This window comes from Trematosphaeria pertusa (assembly GCF_010094035.1).
Source record: "Trematosphaeria pertusa strain CBS 122368 unplaced genomic scaffold BU26scaffold_11, whole genome shotgun sequence".
NCBI classification, from domain to species: domain Eukaryota; kingdom Fungi; phylum Ascomycota; class Dothideomycetes; order Pleosporales; family Trematosphaeriaceae; genus Trematosphaeria; species Trematosphaeria pertusa.
In genome coordinates, this window is record NW_022987222.1 from 1,161,717 (window position 1) to 1,178,061 (window position 16,345).

The window sequence follows — 16,345 nt, forward strand, 5'->3', positions numbered from 1 at the left end:
TTTAGTCAGCCAAATTCCTCTGGCATCTTGGACTGGGCATTCCTTTTGCTTTCGCTCTTCACTCTTCACTCTTCACTCCAGCCATTTTCCCGCGACAACCGCACGGTTGCTATTCGACTACCGTTCTACGCCGGCTGATTTTCGCGCTCAGAAAGTCGCACAGAAGTCTACAAAACCCGATAGGCGCTGATACAGGACCGAGCAACCCGCCACAATGTCCGAGCGAAAGGTCCTCACGAAGTACTACCCCCCAGACTTCGACCCCTCGAAGATCGCACGGACGCGCGGACCGAAGCAGGTCGGCCCAAAGGTCCAGACCGTCCGACTGATGGCGCCCTTCTCCATGAAGTGCGTGCACTGTGGCGAGTTTATCTATAAAGGGAGGAAGTTCAACGCGCGGAAAGAGACCACCGACGAGAAATACTACAACATTGCCATATTTCGATTCTACATTCGTTGCACGCGATGCTCCGGCGAAATTACCTTCAAAACCGACCCGAAGAACATGGATTACGAGTGTGAACGGGGGGCAAAGCGCAACTTCGAGCCCTGGCGGGAAGCGAAGCTTGCCGAGGAGACAGAAGAGGAGAGGCTCGACCGGTTAGAGCGGGAAGAAGCGGAGCGCGACGCGATGAAGGAGCTCGAGACCAAAGTGCTCGATGCGAAGCAGGAAATGGCCATCGCGGACGCTCTGGACGAGATTCGGTCGCGGAACGCAAGGATAGAAAGGGCGGACAAGGAGGGCAAGCGGACTGACGTCCAAGTCGAGTCGGTAGATGATTTGCGGAAAAAGCAGGAAGAGGAGGATGCTGAGGCAGCGCGGAAGGCATTCGAGAATCGAGCCCTTCCAGATATCGGCGAGGAGATGATCGAGGAAGACATGGTCGATGTACCGATTGAAGCACCACCTCCGGTTTTCAGCAAGAAGCCAAAGGAAAAGAAGGATTTCGGTGCTGCGCTCGGCATCAAGAAGAAGGCTGCGGTTGCTGCTGCGACTCCTGCTCCAGCCCCTGCCCCAACAACGCAAGTAAAGGCCTTCGAACCCAAGAAAACGGCGACGCTGCTAGCGGGCTACGATAGCGATGACGATTGATTTCAGCACAGCATTCCGCGCATTTGATGGATTAGCCTTCACAGACCCTCCTTGATGCCATTCTCAGTTTCGCGTTCTCTAGAAGGAGAGGGCCGAGCGTACTCAGCTCTCGGCGTATTCCTCAAAAGCAGAGCCTCGCACCGTTAGCATCTGGAATCCCGAGGCTTAAGTTTCTCGACAGTCAATTGCGATCGGCCTTAACCAATCACACCAACGACTGGCACACTTCAATATGCATCCTCAACATGTGACAATTTAGCCCGGTCGAACGCGCCAAGAACCACTTCTCCGCATTTACGTACCCCGGGAAAATTATATTGCAATAAGGAACCGGCACGACGCCCAGTTTTTGCTCCTATAGAAAATATGCATGCCACTCAAGAAATCTCTCAGCTCCGAAAATCCGCCTGATAGTTAAAGGAGGTACTTCGCACTTCCATTGCACCCTTTCCCCCATCACTTTTGTTAGGTGCCCTCGATTCTTGTTGCGAGGGGAATTCACGATGCGGTTCTTCTCTCTTCTCGCACTCATCTCAACTGCTTCTGCTACACCGACACAGTCTCTAGATTTTACGTCTTACGGTCTGGTACCCCGAGCGGATCCGTCTCTGACTGGGTACCTAGGTGTCTTCTTCTTAGGTGACAAGCCTTCGGTCTACTTTTACACCTCGAATGGGAACAATGGCATCAGCATGAAGGCCCTCAACAAGGGGCAACCTGTCATCAACCCGACAAAAGGCACCCAAGGTGTTCGCGATCCTTCGATAATCGCCGGTGGAGGCGCGGACGCCGGCAAGAAATGGTACATCATCGGCACTGATCTGAACATTGGAAAGACAACATGGGATGCGGCGCAAAGGCAGGGTTCGCGCGGCATTTTTGTTTGGGAGAGCACCGACTTAATCAACTGGACGGGAGAACGTCTAGTGCAGGTTGAGGATGCAACTGCGGGAATGGTGTGGGCGCCGGACGCTATCTGGGACGCTCAAAAAGGCCAATATCTCGTCCACTGGGCGTCGAAATTCTACCCCACGAGCGATCCGCAGCATACGGGGTCGCCGTCTGCCACTCGCATCCGCTATGCCTACACTTCGGATTTCAAAACCTTCTCTGCACCCCAAGACTACATTAATAAGTCACCCACCAATATCATCGACCTCAACATCCTCCCGCTTGGCGACAACGCATATGCTCGCTTCATGAAGGACGAGACTGCGAAGACCGTCTTCACCGAGATTTCCACGAATGGTCTATTCGGAACTTGGACCCGGCCCGGTGGCAGCAACGCCATCATCACAAGCGGGGTAGAGGGCCCCGCGGCTTATTGGGACAACCAAGTAGCGGGCAAGGCATATTTGCTGCTGGACTTCTACGGTAGTGATGGATATAGGCCGTACGAGAGTACCGATGTCAAAGGTGGCAAATGGACTGCGAGCGATAGGAGCGCGTTCCCCAAGAATCTGAGGCATGGAAGTGTGCTGCCAGTAAATGCCGCCCAGCTCTCTGCTGTGAGCGCGAAGTGGCCCGCTTAAGAGAAGGCGAGAAGCCAAAGGTCGATCTACCATCGTCCAACGGCGAGCTGGCCTGTAAAAGCCAAGCATCATTATCGCTCAATCTAGTGCATATATTTCTACAACGGCTTATCAACTTGCATATCTCGGATTTCGTGGTTGTGGAACCATCACGTGCAACCGCGTTGAAATTAGTCGGCTAAATGCTCGCGCTTTCCATCTCACGAATTTTCCATCTCGTCATGCTCAGCCCTTCGTCATCACGCCTCCTCCATTACTTCCAATGACTTGCCCTGTAATCCAGCCAGCCTCGGGCATACAAAGCAAGCCGACAATGCCTGCAACCTCCTCCAAATACGCCGGCCTTCCACCCATATCTTTCGCGGCGTCAATAGTCTCCTGTGAATCGATTCCCTCCCGTGTCCTAGCCAGGGGCGCCATGTAGTTCAGCGACCATACCTTCTCCAGCATCTCTTTTGGAAGTCCAGTATACATTCCAGTTGCCATGGCGCCCGGATTGATCGAATTGACGGTTGCGCGTTCCCCTAGTTCGCGAGCCCAGACGCGGGTCATGGCTTCTAAAGCGCCCTTTGTGCCTGCGTAGCAAGTCTGCCACCAAAAGCCCATGCTTGTGGTTATACTGGAGACGTTAACGATTCGTCCAGACCGATCGTTCGGAAGATAGGGCATGGCCGCCTGTATGACGAAGAGCGGGGCACGTGCGTTCAGTTTGAAGGTATTCTCGAAATCTCCCAGGGTGACGGAGCCCATCGGCGCAGGATTGACGACGCCGGCATTATTGATCAAGAAGTCGATTTGGAAATTGCCATCGTCTTTGGTGAAGTTCGACTTGGCGATTTCCATCAGCTTCTCGGGACCCTCCGGCGTAGTTATATCGACTTGAGCCACCACCGCTTTCACGCCATGCTGGGACTGAAGCTCTTCGGCAAGCTCCTTTGCTGCGGGTGTCGAGTTGTCTGAGGTGTAGTTGATGACTACGTCGGCGCCTTTCCCAGCAAGATAGCGAGCAAGACCGGCACCGAGGCCTAGAATGGACACTGTCAGTTTTCGCCCTTGCTTGTCCTCGTCAAACGATTTCGCCTTACCTCGAGAGGCGCCGGTAATGATAACCAATTTCTCTTGGAACGGCCTCGACATGTTGTCCTTCACGGCTTCGAGAGGGTTGTTTGGGTTGAACTTTTCTACCTGTCTCGAACGCACCCCCACGGCACAAGAACCGTTCTCTTGGGACAGTTAACCACCAATGTCGCCACAAACACCTATCGAACAGCGGATATCGTGCCACTTCCGCGGGCCCAATTAGGGCATGTCACGCCTCGTGTTCCTCGGGTTCATAAAGCATAACCTGTTCAATCACGGCTCCTTCGATATGCACGACCGGGTCATGCAGTTTAGCAAGGGCTCAATCCGCGATTCATGCGCTTCCTGGGGCAAGGGTATGTATTTGTGGGGACACGGGAAATCCTTACAGGGGAACCCAAAACCACCCGACGGATTTCCGACGGATTCTCGGCTTATCGCCTCAGCTCCTGACTGTCTCGTGAAGCAACATATCGATCGGGAAAGATGGATTCACAAAACAATCAGCGCGCATAAAGATTAACAATCATAACTTAGTACGCGATATCTAGGAATTCTCTTCTATATTCTCTTTTACCATCATCGTTAAACCGCCAGACTCTTCAAAATGCCTAACCAACGACTACTAAACAGGATCGCTATTGTCACGGGCTCTTCCCAGGGCATTGGTCGTGAGATATGCAATCAATTCTTCGAGGAGGGCGCGCAACTTGTATGCGCCGATTTGCGTCCGACAGGACAAGGAGAGGAAGTTCCAACCCACGACTGGATCGTACAGAAAGGCGGCAAGGCTATCTTCGTCAAGACTGACGTTAGCAACGCGGATGACTGGAAAGCTCTCATCGCAAACACGGTGGAGGAATATGGAAGACTGGATATGTGAGTATCGGTCCTCCTTTTGACGATAGATCGCTGATGGTTATTTTGCAGCCTGGTGAACAATGCAGGTATCTGCACCGAAGCAAACAACCCGCAGCCTATCGATGAGGTCGACGAAGCTGCATTCGACGCTCACCTTAAGATCAATACCCGCGGCGTCTTCTTGGGTTGCAAATATGCCGTGCAACAAATGAAGAAGCAGGAACCGCACGCTTGCGGCCTTCGAGGCTGGATTGTCAACTTTGCTTCCATGGTGGCCAACATCGGGATGCCAGGTCTCAGTGAGTTATTACCTTTTGTCTGCATGCCGAATAGCTTCTAACCCGATTTCTCAGCCGGCTACACTGCTTCAAAGGGGGCTGTTGCTGCCATGACGAAGACAATTGCTCTTGACGTTGCAAAGCAAGGCATTGTCGCTAATTCCATCTGCCCTGGCTGTAAGTTGTCTCCTGCGTCAGAGGCGATACTTCACATGGATACTGATAATCAACAGTTACGCAAACGGCTATGCTTGACAACGCTCTGGGTGGCGCTCTCTCTTCTGCAAGAGACGCTGTGCTAGCCGCGCTTCCCCGCGGCAGGTTTGGCGAAGCCCGCGACCACGCCCGCGCCGCGGTCTATCTCGCAAGCGACGACGCCGCATGGGTTACTGGCGTGAATTTGAACGTCGATGGCGGCTTGACCGCCCAGTAAAAAGCGAGACCGATTGTTCGGGACCAATAGACTACCTGTAGGAACTGCATACCATGCATAAGTGCCACCATTTCCGAAAATCCATGGTCTTCAATTTGACTCTGCGAGTTCCGATTCCCTGTGGAGGCCAATACGCGCAGTTCTTCTCCCGTTTTTCTTCGATACGAAGGATGCTACGCCGCACCCTTACAGATCTGCAACCTATCAGAGTAAAAATGACGGTTGGGCATTGGGCTCAGCGGCAAATAGACAGACCTATGTGCTTCGAAAGTGGACTGTCATGGCGGACGATGCTTGGATCATCAGTTTACAAATCTCCGGACTTACCCACAAAAGCCGCTCGAGTCGCTGTCAAAGCGTGGTCGTCAGACCAATTATTCATTTTCCCTGCAGCGGGGGTGGGAGTGGCCTCCCGCAACGGTAGTCGCCGTGGTTGCCGAACAATTTCGCCGAGGACTAACCCTGGACGTACTTCCAGCTATTAGGTACCGGGACTGTGGAACGCTAAGGATCGGTGAAACGCGGGCTATTCCAGATCGGTGGTATGATCGGCTTCATCGGTCACCATCCGGCTACCTGTAAAGTTTCTCTCTAGAAGTTGGCTGATTTTACCGAGACATCCTTCGGATTCTGCTTGAGCCCGTCTCTTCGGGTGAAGATGTGAGATCTTGGGTACCTGCATCCATATGCCTTCGATTCATGTCCGCACCACCAGTGAACGGAAGGGGGCTTTCATCAGAAGTTCGCGTTGTGCTGTCTACGGTTCCCCATCCCAAGCCCGGGTGCAGGGTCGGATGAAGCTGGCCCTCGCCAACGGTTGGGCTTCGACGGGAAGGAAAAGAAGACTGAGACGGCAAAGGACGCAGTACTGCATAGTCGCGCAAGGCTGGCAAGTACCCGCCGTTGGTCTTTTACAAGAGAAAAACAGAGTTTGACTATGCACCCGAGCCAGGGGACCGCTCAGGTTCGCCAATTATGCACTGCGCCGCAGCCATTGTATGCACCTTAGCCGCGAGACTGACATCTGAAGACAATCAAAAGCGGTCACCAGCAGTTCCCGCTGTGGGTCACGAAGGGCGTTGGACGTTCGCTAGCTCAAGCCTCTCCTTGTCCATGAGCGGTGTGCTGAGCCGTGTTAGCATGGATACGGCTTGACTCTTCCCTACACAAGTGGGTACATCCTAGGGGCCGCGTTAGCCAGACTCTGGTCCACTTTACTGGCGCTCCCTGGATTGTGCCTCAAGTAGGCATGGGCTGTGTATCAGCTCAACCTGTTCGGATTCACGCCACTCTCAGGGAAAGGAGAGTAGATTTGGACAAGGGGCGTACGAAGTCAGTGCTCGGTCAATGGGTCAGAGAAGCCCAAGGGCATGAGACGGTTCCTAAAGCATCCGGCAACGTCGTTGATCGTCCGCGAAATATACCAGAAGAGACACTAATACCGATACTCTCAAGAGCGTGAACGGTCCATCTTCCAACAGGCTCCTGCGGGCGCGGGAACGAGTATTCCAGCACTCGAGGGGGTATGTTGCCCCCGGGATATATCGACCCCTTATAGTGTCCTAAGAACCAAACTCCAACCTAATTGTCGACGGACTTCTATTCAACCTTCAAGTCAGAGTCTGCAGACTGCCACATTTTCGATCTACAGCCATGGCCGGCGCAACTGCCCCGGGGCTCGCGATATGCACACTCGTCCTCCTAGTATTCGACGTTGCTACTTGGATCCTTCGGTTCTATGTGCGACTCTCAAGGAAAGCTTGGGGGCCCGATGACTGGTCTATGGTTGTTGCAATTGTGCGTTAGCCTTCTCGCAGTGGAAGAGAAAGACCTAACGTCTGTATAGCCCATCTTCTGTCTCTCTACAATAGGAATGCTGGGAATTGCCTTCACGGGTGGAGGACTCAAGGACGCTGAGCTCACTACGCATGAGAGAGAGACGGCAATGTTTGTAAGTATCGGCCGTTATTCCCAGGATCCGTACTCTCATAGCTGACGCTGCCCAGTGGTGGTTTATAATGCAGACCATGTGGTGCTTGGCCGCGATTCCAATCAAGTGGGCCATCTGTTTTACTCTGCTGCGAATCGCCAACGGACAGAAACTCTACGTTATTCCTATATATGGCTGTATGGCAGCCGTCGCCCTCGTAATGGCATCGACTACGATATACGAGTTCTTCCATTGCACGCCCGTGGCGTAAGTGAATGAGACACCCAAGTTGTTGGAATTGTACTGATTACTTCAGGATGAATTGGAAAGCCGTGGAAGGAGGTCACTGCAATGCGCAAAGCAACATCACCGGGTTTAGTTTTGCTCTATCCGCCGTATCGATTTTCACCGATTGGTTCTGCGCATTAATGTCAGTTGCTTCACTTTGGACACCATATTCCTACTAACCTATTATAACAGCCCAGTTCCTCTGCTTTGGAAGGTTCAGATGGATAAGAGAATCAAGATTTCCGTCATGGGTCTCCTCAGTCTGGGTGTCTTCGCGTCCATCGCTCCTCTCGTTCGTCTTTCGATCACGGTCAATCTAAGCTCAACGGTCGACTTCCTCTATCACGCAATGGACGTTGCCGCGTGGGCACAAGCCGAGCTTGGTATGGGAGTAATTGTTGCCAACCTGCCTGCTCTGCGTCCCCTCCTGGAGAAGATCCTCTCGATGCGCTCCACCATCCGCAGCGACAAGCGCAGCAAGCAAAAGTCAACAGATCGTTACTTGGAGCTTGAGGAGGGCGTTCGCAGCCGGAATATGCATTCCAAAACTTCCACGGCAAAGGGCATGGAGACGCGGGTATACGGCGGACAACTGGGCGACAGCAGTTCCTCGCTGGAAGACGACCACAGCCAGAAGAACATTGTCGCTCATCAGCAGGGCGCACCACAGCAGCCTCTCCATGGCATCCAGGTTGACCGCCGCGTCGATGTCGAGATCAGCCCGGGTCAGTTCAACGCCCAATGAGTCGCTGCCTCTACACCTGGACTGACTCCATCAAAGGGTCAAACCGAGATGAGTTGAAGGGGTACACGTTTCTTGATCCCTAGTCGTATACCCTGGAGTTCGGTCTTTTCAGCTCTACCACTGGTCTCACTGTATGTCAAAATGTCAACGAAACTTCACTTCACGCCAATGGCGGATGTATGTATCAAAGCACTAATTCAACAACAATCGCCAAGAGCCAAAGGCGCCTCTCTCTCGCAAACCACCATGCTTTCCCTTCCGCCCAAGGAGATCTCAACGGCCTCGGTCCCTTCCCGAATCTCACGAGACACGGCTCACACCGCCGCCGCGTCACCCCTAGTGGGACACTCGTGAAGTTAATTTTCCCTGTCTCCACTACTCTCCAGCGCCCCAGGATGTTAGATTCCTGCAAGGGAAAGATGATGCAGATCGGCCAAGACTACGTGCCGTGTGTGTGAACCAGGGGCTTTTGACCCCTGCTCGAGGTTGGGAGACCTAAATTAGCGTCCCCGCAACTACGATGCCCCTGGTACACTCTGTAAATGTGCTAGCGGCTTCGACGTCTGCTCCACTACCATTCCTTCCTGCCGTGATGGTCTGGCGATTTTGCGAAGGAAAAAAGGCGGTGGCTGCCGAAGTGCGCTTCCGATGTTCGGGATCGGTGAGGTCCTTCCTTTTCCCAGCGGGTCGCCGTCCAGCCTGCAGGTGCCCCGCTCCACTCCGCTGTCTGTTGGGGAAGAGTTATGCAAGGCTTATCCAGTTCCGGGGACTTGCAGCTCCTTGCTTCGGAAGGAATCGATACCATGTATGCAGCTGTACAGTACGGCGTGGTTCGACTCTGATAGCCATGCCGCTAACCGCTGACTGCTTCTTCTCGCCAGGCAATCGCCCGGGCTCTGGACCACGTGTGAGCCATGTGTCTGCGAGTCAGTATGTTCGTTCACATTCGGAATTATTGACCCATGAAGGGGGTTTCTCTATCCCCTTCAACTTTTAACGCGTTCCTCCTGGGATTGCGTGACTTGCAGTGCTCGCACTCCTTCTCCCTCCCCTTCACTCCGGTCTTCTAGATCTTAAGGCTTCTTTGCCATCTCTCCCTTCTCCTCTCTCCCCTCCACTTCTCTCTTTTTGATATCTAGGGCGTCGAGATGGCAGACAATACTGTCGTTGATCCCGCGCCTATCAGTCCAGTCATGGATGAGAAGCCGAAGGACACTGTCATCTCCTCCTCCGCTGCATCACTGAACTCGGAGGAAGCGGACAAGATTCGCTCAGAGGCTTTGGCGACTGAGAAATCGCGACTTCCAGATGGCTATTTCATGAGCCCCCGCATGATTGGCAGCTTCGCGGGAACTTCTATCATCGTCGTGGCAACGTACTTCCAGTTCCAAGCCTGTGCCGCCGTCATCACATCTACCATCAACCAAGACATCGGCCCCAGCGCCAACGTCGCGCTCGTCAATACTGTCTGGACGATTTCCCAGCCCATCGCCCTGCTCCTCTTCGGCCGGCTCTCCGACCGCTTTGGCCGCAGAGGGTTCGCGCTGGGATCATGCGTTCTTGCGATTGTTGGCGGCATTGTGGCGGCTACGGCGCAGAGCATTGAGACGCTTATCGGGGCGCAGGTCCTGATGGGCATCGCGAGTGGTGTGCCAGCGGCGTATCCGCTACTTGCGGGCGAGCTGATGAGTAACAAGGAGAAGTATGTGGGGACAGCGATTGTGGTGGTGCCGAATGTGGTGGCGACTGGGTTCGGGCCGTATATTGGGTTGCGGCTGGTCAATGTTGCGAACTGGAGGTGGAGTAAGTCTTACTCCTGACCACGTAGAAGAGAGACACCCGGCTAATGCAGTAACAGTCTTCTATATCTTCATCATCATGATGGTCCCCGGAACGCTCCTCTGGTTCTTCTTCTACCACCCACCCTCATACACCCAACTCCACGGCAAGAAATCCCGCAAAACCGACGAACTCAAGAAAGTCGACTACATCGGCGTCTTCCTCCTGACCGCTGGTCTGGCGCTCTTCCTTCTCGGCATCTCATGGGGCGGTCCTACCGTGCCCTGGGACTCCCCAAAAATTCTTGGTCTCCTAATCTCTGGTGCCATCGCAACCATTGCCTTCATCCTTTACGAAGTCTTTCTCACACCCGCACAGCCCATCATTCCCATGCGCTTCTTCCGCGATCTGCGCGGCTTCACCTGCCTCGAAGTCATCTCTGGCACGTACGGCGTGATGAACATCGCGCTCTTTATCATGTGGCCGCAGCAGGTGACGTATATCTTCGGGTCGACGGTTAATTCGTGGCAGGAGGCAGCGTGGCTTTCTACGACAGCGGCGTTTGGGCTCTGGGGCGGTATCGTCGTTCTGGGCCCGTTGATGCATTGGATTAAGCATATCCGGTACCAGATCCTCGTCAGCTCGATCTGGATGACCGCGTTCTTGGGTGCTATGGCCAGTATTACAGTGGAGAAGAAGAGCCAGGCTATTGCGTTTTCCTTCTTGGGCGGGTTGACCATCGGATGGGGCGAGGTTATTGCGGCGATTATTGTGCAGTATGTGGTTTCGGATCAGGATTTGGGGGTTGCTTTCTGTGAGTATTTTCTCCCCTTTATTACAATTCGGATACTGACGCACGGCAGCCGTCATATCCGCCTCCCGCACAATCTTCGGCTCCATCTTCACCGCAGCCTTCATCGCCGTCTACACCAACAAAGTCCCCGGCTACCTCACCTCGATCGTACCATCCGCGGTCCTCAACGCCGGGCTCCCCGAGTCCTCGCTCACCGACCTGATGACAGCCGTTGGTACCGGCACACAGGCCGCGCTTCTCGCCGTGCCCGGCATGACTCCCGAGCTCCTCCGCGTCACCAACATCGCCGTGTCGAATGCGTACTCCAAGTCGTATGCTTACGTGTATTACTTTGCCGTCGCGCTTGGCGGGCTCGCTATCATCGCCAGCGCGTGCTTGAGGGACTTCGATCGCTATCTTACGGAGCATGTGAGTCGGCAGTTGTATCATAAGAAAGATGCGAACACAGATCCTTTGGACATGGTGGACGTTAAGGTTACGAGGGGAAGTGTTGAGGAGGGGGAGAAGGAGCCGCATGCTGCTTGAGTTGGGAAGAAGGACTGGTGACACGGGGGATTGGGTATGCTGCACTTGGTCGTCGCGAGATGGTGTAGAGAGTTAGAACTGGTATACATCTTTGTAATGGGAAGAGCTAACATGCATTTTACTTTCGGTACGATGTCTGAGAATGACTGGTGCCTTTTAACACGTTCTAAGGCAGTACAGTGAGCCTCTATAGTTCTTGTGCGAGGTCATTGCCAAACCCTGTGAAGCGTGTGGAAGAAGGTGGTGTTGAGGGGAAAGATGTTGATCTCCCCTTCTGGACTAACCCCGCTAACCGTCTTCGGTACCGCTTCCCTCACCCGCGTCTGGTTCCCCACCTCATCTATTCACCTGCAAAGCATTCTGCGAACTGCTGCTTTTTGCCAACGTAACGTTTCCCTCGGACCACTCTATTTACCAATCGGATACCTGTAACCTCAATATGCGTGGAGATGGGATACGGGCCCGGAGTTCGATCCATCGTTCAAGAAGTCCGCCTCGCTAGATGTAGATGCAAATATCGACCTCATTTGTGTCCTTCCTTCGTATGCAGAGGGGGCCGCACTATACGCGCCTGCCAAAGGATGGCGTTCGTATTATTACTATCGATTGCAGATTAAAAATGCGACGAATTGGTGTAAATCGAGCAGCCATAGCTACAAGTAATAAGGACCGGCGCAGCAGCAATAAGCGCCCAAGAAAAGCACAAAAGGAAGCGCACTCCCAATCCGACTGGACTTTACTCTTACACTCTTTCCTGGCTGCTCACATCAAGCATCCACTCCGCGCAAGATCAACGGCATAGCAAACATGCGTCCCTCCTCCACCGCTCTCCTCCTCGGAGGCTTCTTGGCCACCGTAGTATCCGCCCAAGGGGAGCAATTCTGGACCAACGCAAGTGGCCCCCATATACGCAACCTCTCCGGCTTATGGAATAACTGACAAGTCCGTCTTAGGAGAAAAACGGTCGTGTGCAAGCGTGCTTCCGCGAAGGAAACGACTGGTACTTCTGCACGGTCGCTCTGGCGGGCTCATGGCGAGAGTAAGTCTTCAGCTCCAACTGGCAACAAGCGCGAAAAGTGGAACGGAATGGCTCACATGGGACGCATGCAACAGCTACAAGCAAAAACTCGCAGTTGTACGTACACTGTCTTTCATTCCATTGTGCGTGGTAATACTGACTGCGTGTGTGAAGGGCGATGGCTACTACATTCAAATGAACGCCAACGGCAACGGCCTAGCCAACATTACATCGGACAATGGATGGTACGGAATCTGCCCTGTTTGGACGGATCGGTATTGCATCGCTAACGCGCTGCGGTGCAGCTTCAAGGGACACTGCATGCCCGAATACGACTATGATGAACGGAAGAGAATATGCGACGTGGTTAGTACCTCATGTCGATATCCCTCGATTTCTCCTTTCTCACTCAGTGCAGATCACCGACTCGCCGAATTGCTGAATAAGACACACACGGTGGAATACTGTCTTAACTCTGCGAGCAATTGCCTCCTTGAATGCATCGGGATTGTGCCGATGGAACGAGCGATTTGTCGACCGTCCAGGGGAAAATAAAATATCGCCGTGGAGGTTAACCTTAGAAAGCAATCTCTGATTAAGCATAAGCCTTACCCCATTACATCGAGTCGCTAGGTCGCCTTGCTTATGCTTGGGATTATCGCCCAGCTTGTTCATCCACGACCCTATTTTTCACTAAGTTCCAAATAGACATTTGGTATCCGTTAAAGAAGCGTTGGTTAACGATCTTCATACCATTAGGAGCTTTCATTGTCCGACCGGATTTCGCTTCTAGAAATGTCTCTCATTGTTGCCTCCTTCTACTTTCTTTCGAATGGGCAACGTATTTCTAAAGGCAAAAGAGAAGTCGTCGCTAGATATCCATGATGCTACTCACAAGCGAGTGCCGATCCCATAACGCAATCTTCCAGAGCCCGAATCAGTCAAGGCGTACGTTGCTGTCAGCCCCGTTCACGTCCTCTTCTACCGATACAACTCCAGCCCCTCGAAAGGCTTCCCATCCGCTAACTCCTCCTCCTGAAGCCGCCCAGGATCCCAATTCTCACATCTATCACGATACGCCATCACCCAAGGACTCGAAGGGTCCCACTGCCCCTTGACATGATACATCCCATCGTTCTGAATGGCATTGCAAAGCATCCCCGCCGGCCCACCAACATGGTTCAAGAGCCCCGTAGCCATCTGACGCACTGGGGCGGTGGGGTACATACTCACTACGAAAGTGTTCTCGTCAAGAAGATCGAAGCCTGAAGGGTGCTCAACTGGCTCGATGTCGAGTTTGCGCAGTGAGGCTTCAGCGGTTGTGCAGTATGCAGGGTCCTGTGCGTAGACTTTGAAGGTGGTGAGAGGGGTGTCTTGAATGCGCGCGAGCGTGGAGCGGATGTGTAGAGCGGCGAGGTGTTGAATATAGGAATAAGATTGGGATTGGACGCTCCAGTCTCCGAGCCCAAAGCAGACGATCTTATCGACGCGCGCCATGGCACCCGCGTTCTGGTCAAGGTAGCTAGTCAGCTCGCGTTTGAATGTGGGGTTATCCCACTGGTCTGTCCAGAGCCGTCTCGTCTCGTCCATCCCTGAGACTGGGGCGCCGCAGCAATCGGATGGTGAAGGCGCATCAGGGACTGTCCCAATCCAGAATAGGGATCTTAAACCGCCGGATTCGGGCTCCCTATCCTTAACTAGCCCGGCGAGCTCCTGGGCCCTGCGGCAATGGAGTTCGGGTTTCTGGGTGCGAGGCGTCCCGCGGGGAGACTGTCCGGTGCGTAGTCCGTCGATAATGCATGATTGGTCTTGGTCATCGATGTGCCGGACTACAAACGTACCGCCGTCGTCCTTGACTCTCTGTTATGCGGCGTATGCGTCTTTGAACAGCCTGTGGAAAGTATCGCCTGTAGTTACCTGGTTCACAACTTCCTGCAGCATTTGCTGCTCCGTGGGGGAGAGCGGTGGTCCGGAGGTGTCTGAGGCCATGATCTAGACTACCATAATGAGCTCCCAATCGCTCATTATGTAGCCCAGTTGTTTGCCGATGCTGAAAACACAAGGACCGAATGATCTAATCATGCAGATGCCGAAAGAGGCGTGTGGCATACACGTGAAGGGTCGCTGCGACAGTGAAAACGCTACTGGAAATGACGTCGATCTGCTGAAGTAGTGCAAACCTATATCCTTTGGATGGCTCCTGCCGGGTTTCAGAACAAGCGAGGCAAATCAATACAGCAGCATGTAGAAATCCAAATTTATGTCTAGAAAAACAGAGGATCTATCATAAGCAAGAACAGGACAGAAAGTAAATAGTACAAGCAAAACACGAAAGGAAAAATATGGTACAGAAGCAGTGAAGCATTACTTCGTTGTGTTCCTGATATACATCTCCGAATGAGAGAAAGCCCGGGATTCAGGAGGGCTATCAACGTCATTCCAAGGCAAAGTCGTACAGCGTGTTTTGTACTCGCACAAAAAGTGGGCGCCTGCGTCTCTTTTTCTTTTCTCCTTCTGCTCTACGACCTCCTCGTCGTAGATTCTGTTGCATAGCATGCCCGCCGGTCCGCCCTCGCGCGTACGCCACACTGCGATCTGGCGTACGGGGACAGAGGGATGGATGGATATGACGAAAGTGTTGTTGTCGATCTTCATAAAGCCGTCCGGGTCCTCGACAATCTCGAAGTCCATTTCCCTGAGGATGGCCTTGCATTTCCTGCAATAATATGGGTCCTGGGCGTATATCGGGATAGCCGTAATAGCTTTTCCTTGTTTGTCGGCTAGAATCTTACGAATCCTGGAGACGGAAACGTGTTGAAGGAACCAATCGACTCGCTTTAGGGCCCCCATGCCGATGCATACGATCTTGTCTATTCCTGGCACCTTGACGGCGTCGTCCGCTAGATTCTTTTCCAACGCCTCGCCACCAGAGTTCCACAACTGCGCCGAATCAACAAATACCTGACTCCCGGCGTGATCTAGATTTTTGCAGAATTCATGCAGCGCTTCTTTGGAGTCATCGATTATATCGCGTCTTCTTATCCAGATCAAGCAACCCGCGTCGCCTGGATACACGCCCCATTTATCCCTCAATTTGGTTTCCACCGGCGGCCACATCAGGTCGAGGTGGGGGCGAAGGTAAAGACTTGGTCCACAGAGTTGATCCTTTCCTTCGTATTCTTGTATTGACGGTGGCTCGACTGTGCAGGTGTGAAGCTTTCCATAAATATCCGGCGCGGTAAACTCTCCACCAGTATCCTTGACGTTCAAATATTGCTCTCTACCAAACTCGAAATGCTTGACACCCCAGGTGTCAGTCTTCGTCATGCTCGTTTCGTTGTTTATGATCCATTTGCCGTCCTGTGCATCGAGCTTAAGGTATGGCGGGGAGGGCGGAGCCGATAAGTATAGATCCGTGCCTGAATCCGAGGCCGTCTCTAAAGCCGTCTCCGGAGCAGTATGTGAAGTCATTGTGTACCTTGACCGTTGTCGAAAGGCCAGTGATTGGTGCAGTCGCAAAAAAATAATTGATACGTTCGTAGCTTGAAAGAATATCAAGTCAATCCTAAGTTCTAGAAGGAAATGCGGAATGCTGGAAGTTTGTATACTTACTTCACAGTCATTACCGCGCCGAGTGACTCCGAGAAGGTGAGCCAGGCATGAGTCAACAGGTGATAGTCATCACCGGGCACGACGCTGTGTGCATTGGCCTAAGCAAGTCGTTGAAGTCAGACGTTCTTTGTATAGCCTGAGCGCTAGTCTGATATTGTGTCTTTACCGACCAGGATTTGCTCGCAATGATCCGTCTGAAAAGATTTGAGCATACCGACAAATCTGCTCCGTTGACTGAAGGCTAGTTCGACGAGGTATTTAGGAAGCCATCATCCGGGACTGGGAATACTTGGTTTTCTGAGCGGCTTTAAAAGCATAGAGCGTTCGACCTACAAGAGGTCGGAGGAGTCGTACGAA

General features: G+C 53.0%; 9 protein-coding genes across 9 annotated transcripts; 6 read left to right on the plus strand and 3 right to left on the minus strand.

Annotated features, from left to right (window-relative positions):
* The first annotated feature begins 56 nt into the window (after positions 1-56).
* On the plus strand, positions 57-1,345 carry BU26DRAFT_64778 (cell cycle control protein cwf16). Its single transcript, XM_033836142.1, has one exon. The coding sequence runs from the start codon at positions 215-217 to the stop codon at positions 1,091-1,093; it is 879 nt and encodes a 292-aa protein (XP_033681226.1). The 5' UTR covers positions 57-214; the 3' UTR covers positions 1,094-1,345.
* On the plus strand, positions 1,345-2,826 carry BU26DRAFT_64796 (glycoside hydrolase family 43 protein). Its single transcript, XM_033836143.1, has one exon. The coding sequence runs from the start codon at positions 1,597-1,599 to the stop codon at positions 2,623-2,625; it is 1,029 nt and encodes a 342-aa protein (XP_033681227.1). The 5' UTR covers positions 1,345-1,596; the 3' UTR covers positions 2,626-2,826.
* Positions 2,654-4,013, minus strand: BU26DRAFT_521679 (NAD(P)-binding protein). Its single transcript, XM_033829599.1, has 2 exons — positions 3,711-4,013; positions 2,654-3,650 (listed from the first exon to the last, which is right to left on the minus strand). The coding sequence occupies exons 1-2, from the start codon at positions 3,760-3,762 to the stop codon at positions 2,851-2,853; spliced, it is 852 nt and encodes a 283-aa protein (XP_033681228.1). The 5' UTR covers positions 3,763-4,013; the 3' UTR covers positions 2,654-2,850.
* A 24-nt stretch (positions 4,014-4,037) lies between these two features.
* Positions 4,038-5,620, plus strand: BU26DRAFT_64803 (NAD(P)-binding protein). Its single transcript, XM_033836144.1, has 4 exons — positions 4,038-4,584; positions 4,636-4,859; positions 4,920-5,021; positions 5,078-5,620. Exons 1-4 carry the CDS (start codon positions 4,313-4,315, stop codon positions 5,275-5,277), a joined length of 798 nt encoding a protein of 265 aa, XP_033681229.1. The 5' UTR covers positions 4,038-4,312; the 3' UTR covers positions 5,278-5,620.
* A 1,684-nt stretch (positions 5,621-7,304) lies between these two features.
* BU26DRAFT_431807 (uncharacterized protein) lies at positions 7,305-8,240 on the plus strand (the record flags this gene model as incomplete). The annotated part of the gene is made up of 3 exons (XM_033823941.1): positions 7,305-7,474; positions 7,524-7,637; positions 7,688-8,240. The coding sequence occupies 3 exons, from the start codon at positions 7,305-7,307 to the stop codon at positions 8,238-8,240; spliced, it is 837 nt and encodes a 278-aa protein (XP_033681230.1).
* Positions 8,241-9,433: 1,193 nt separating this feature from the next.
* BU26DRAFT_432219 (fungal trichothecene efflux pump) lies at positions 9,434-11,358 on the plus strand (the record flags this gene model as incomplete). The annotated part of the gene is made up of 3 exons (XM_033823964.1): positions 9,434-10,043; positions 10,099-10,833; positions 10,883-11,358. The coding sequence occupies 3 exons, from the start codon at positions 9,434-9,436 to the stop codon at positions 11,356-11,358; spliced, it is 1,821 nt and encodes a 606-aa protein (XP_033681231.1).
* A 391-nt stretch (positions 11,359-11,749) lies between these two features.
* BU26DRAFT_521682 (uncharacterized protein) lies at positions 11,750-12,946 on the plus strand. The gene is made up of 6 exons (XM_033829600.1): positions 11,750-12,249; positions 12,312-12,397; positions 12,472-12,493; positions 12,551-12,621; positions 12,682-12,742; positions 12,795-12,946. Exons 1-6 carry the CDS (start codon positions 12,166-12,168, stop codon positions 12,816-12,818), a joined length of 348 nt encoding a protein of 115 aa, XP_033681232.1. The 5' UTR covers positions 11,750-12,165; the 3' UTR covers positions 12,819-12,946.
* A 340-nt stretch (positions 12,947-13,286) lies between these two features.
* Positions 13,287-14,365, minus strand: BU26DRAFT_577842 (uncharacterized protein; the record flags this gene model as incomplete). Its single annotated transcript, XM_033834409.1, has 2 exons — positions 13,287-14,236; positions 14,294-14,365. The coding sequence occupies 2 exons, from the start codon at positions 14,363-14,365 to the stop codon at positions 13,358-13,360; spliced, it is 951 nt and encodes a 316-aa protein (XP_033681233.1). The 3' UTR covers positions 13,287-13,357.
* Positions 14,366-14,657: 292 nt separating this feature from the next.
* On the minus strand, positions 14,658-16,040 carry BU26DRAFT_521683 (uncharacterized protein). The gene is made up of 2 exons (XM_033829601.1): positions 15,989-16,040; positions 14,658-15,918 (listed from the first exon to the last, which is right to left on the minus strand). Exon 2 carries the CDS (start codon positions 15,845-15,847, stop codon positions 14,741-14,743), a length of 1,107 nt encoding a protein of 368 aa, XP_033681234.1. The 5' UTR covers positions 15,848-15,918; positions 15,989-16,040; the 3' UTR covers positions 14,658-14,740.
* Positions 16,041-16,345: the final 305 nt, after the last annotated feature.

Excerpts from the sequence above, each read along its gene's own strand:
- BU26DRAFT_64778 (XM_033836142.1), top strand. The coding sequence starts at position 215 with ATGTCCGAGCGAAAGGTCCTCACGAAGTACTACCCCCCAGACTTCGAC.
- BU26DRAFT_64796 (XM_033836143.1), top strand. The coding sequence starts at position 1,597 with ATGCGGTTCTTCTCTCTTCTCGCACTCATCTCAACTGCTTCTGCTACA.
- BU26DRAFT_521679 (XM_033829599.1), bottom strand. The coding sequence starts at position 3,762 with ATGTCGAGGCCGTTCCAAGAGAAATTGGTTATCATTACCGGCGCCTCT. Across the intron at positions 3,651-3,710 it reads CATTACCGGCGCCTCTCGAG|GCCTCGGTGCCGGTCTTGCT; the intron begins GTAAGGCGAAAT and ends TGTCCATTCTAG.
- BU26DRAFT_64803 (XM_033836144.1), top strand. The coding sequence starts at position 4,313 with ATGCCTAACCAACGACTACTAAACAGGATCGCTATTGTCACGGGCTCT. Across the intron at positions 4,585-4,635 it reads GAATATGGAAGACTGGATAT|CCTGGTGAACAATGCAGGTA; the intron begins GTGAGTATCGGT and ends GTTATTTTGCAG. Across the intron at positions 4,860-4,919 it reads GGCCAACATCGGGATGCCAG|CCGGCTACACTGCTTCAAAG; the intron begins GTCTCAGTGAGT and ends CCGATTTCTCAG.
- BU26DRAFT_521682 (XM_033829600.1), top strand. The coding sequence starts at position 12,166 with ATGCGTCCCTCCTCCACCGCTCTCCTCCTCGGAGGCTTCTTGGCCACC. Across the intron at positions 12,398-12,471 it reads CTGGCGGGCTCATGGCGAGA|CTACAAGCAAAAACTCGCAG; the intron begins GTAAGTCTTCAG and ends CGCATGCAACAG. Across the intron at positions 12,494-12,550 it reads ACAAGCAAAAACTCGCAGTT|GGCGATGGCTACTACATTCA; the intron begins GTACGTACACTG and ends GCGTGTGTGAAG.
- BU26DRAFT_521683 (XM_033829601.1), bottom strand. The coding sequence starts at position 15,847 with ATGACTTCACATACTGCTCCGGAGACGGCTTTAGAGACGGCCTCGGAT.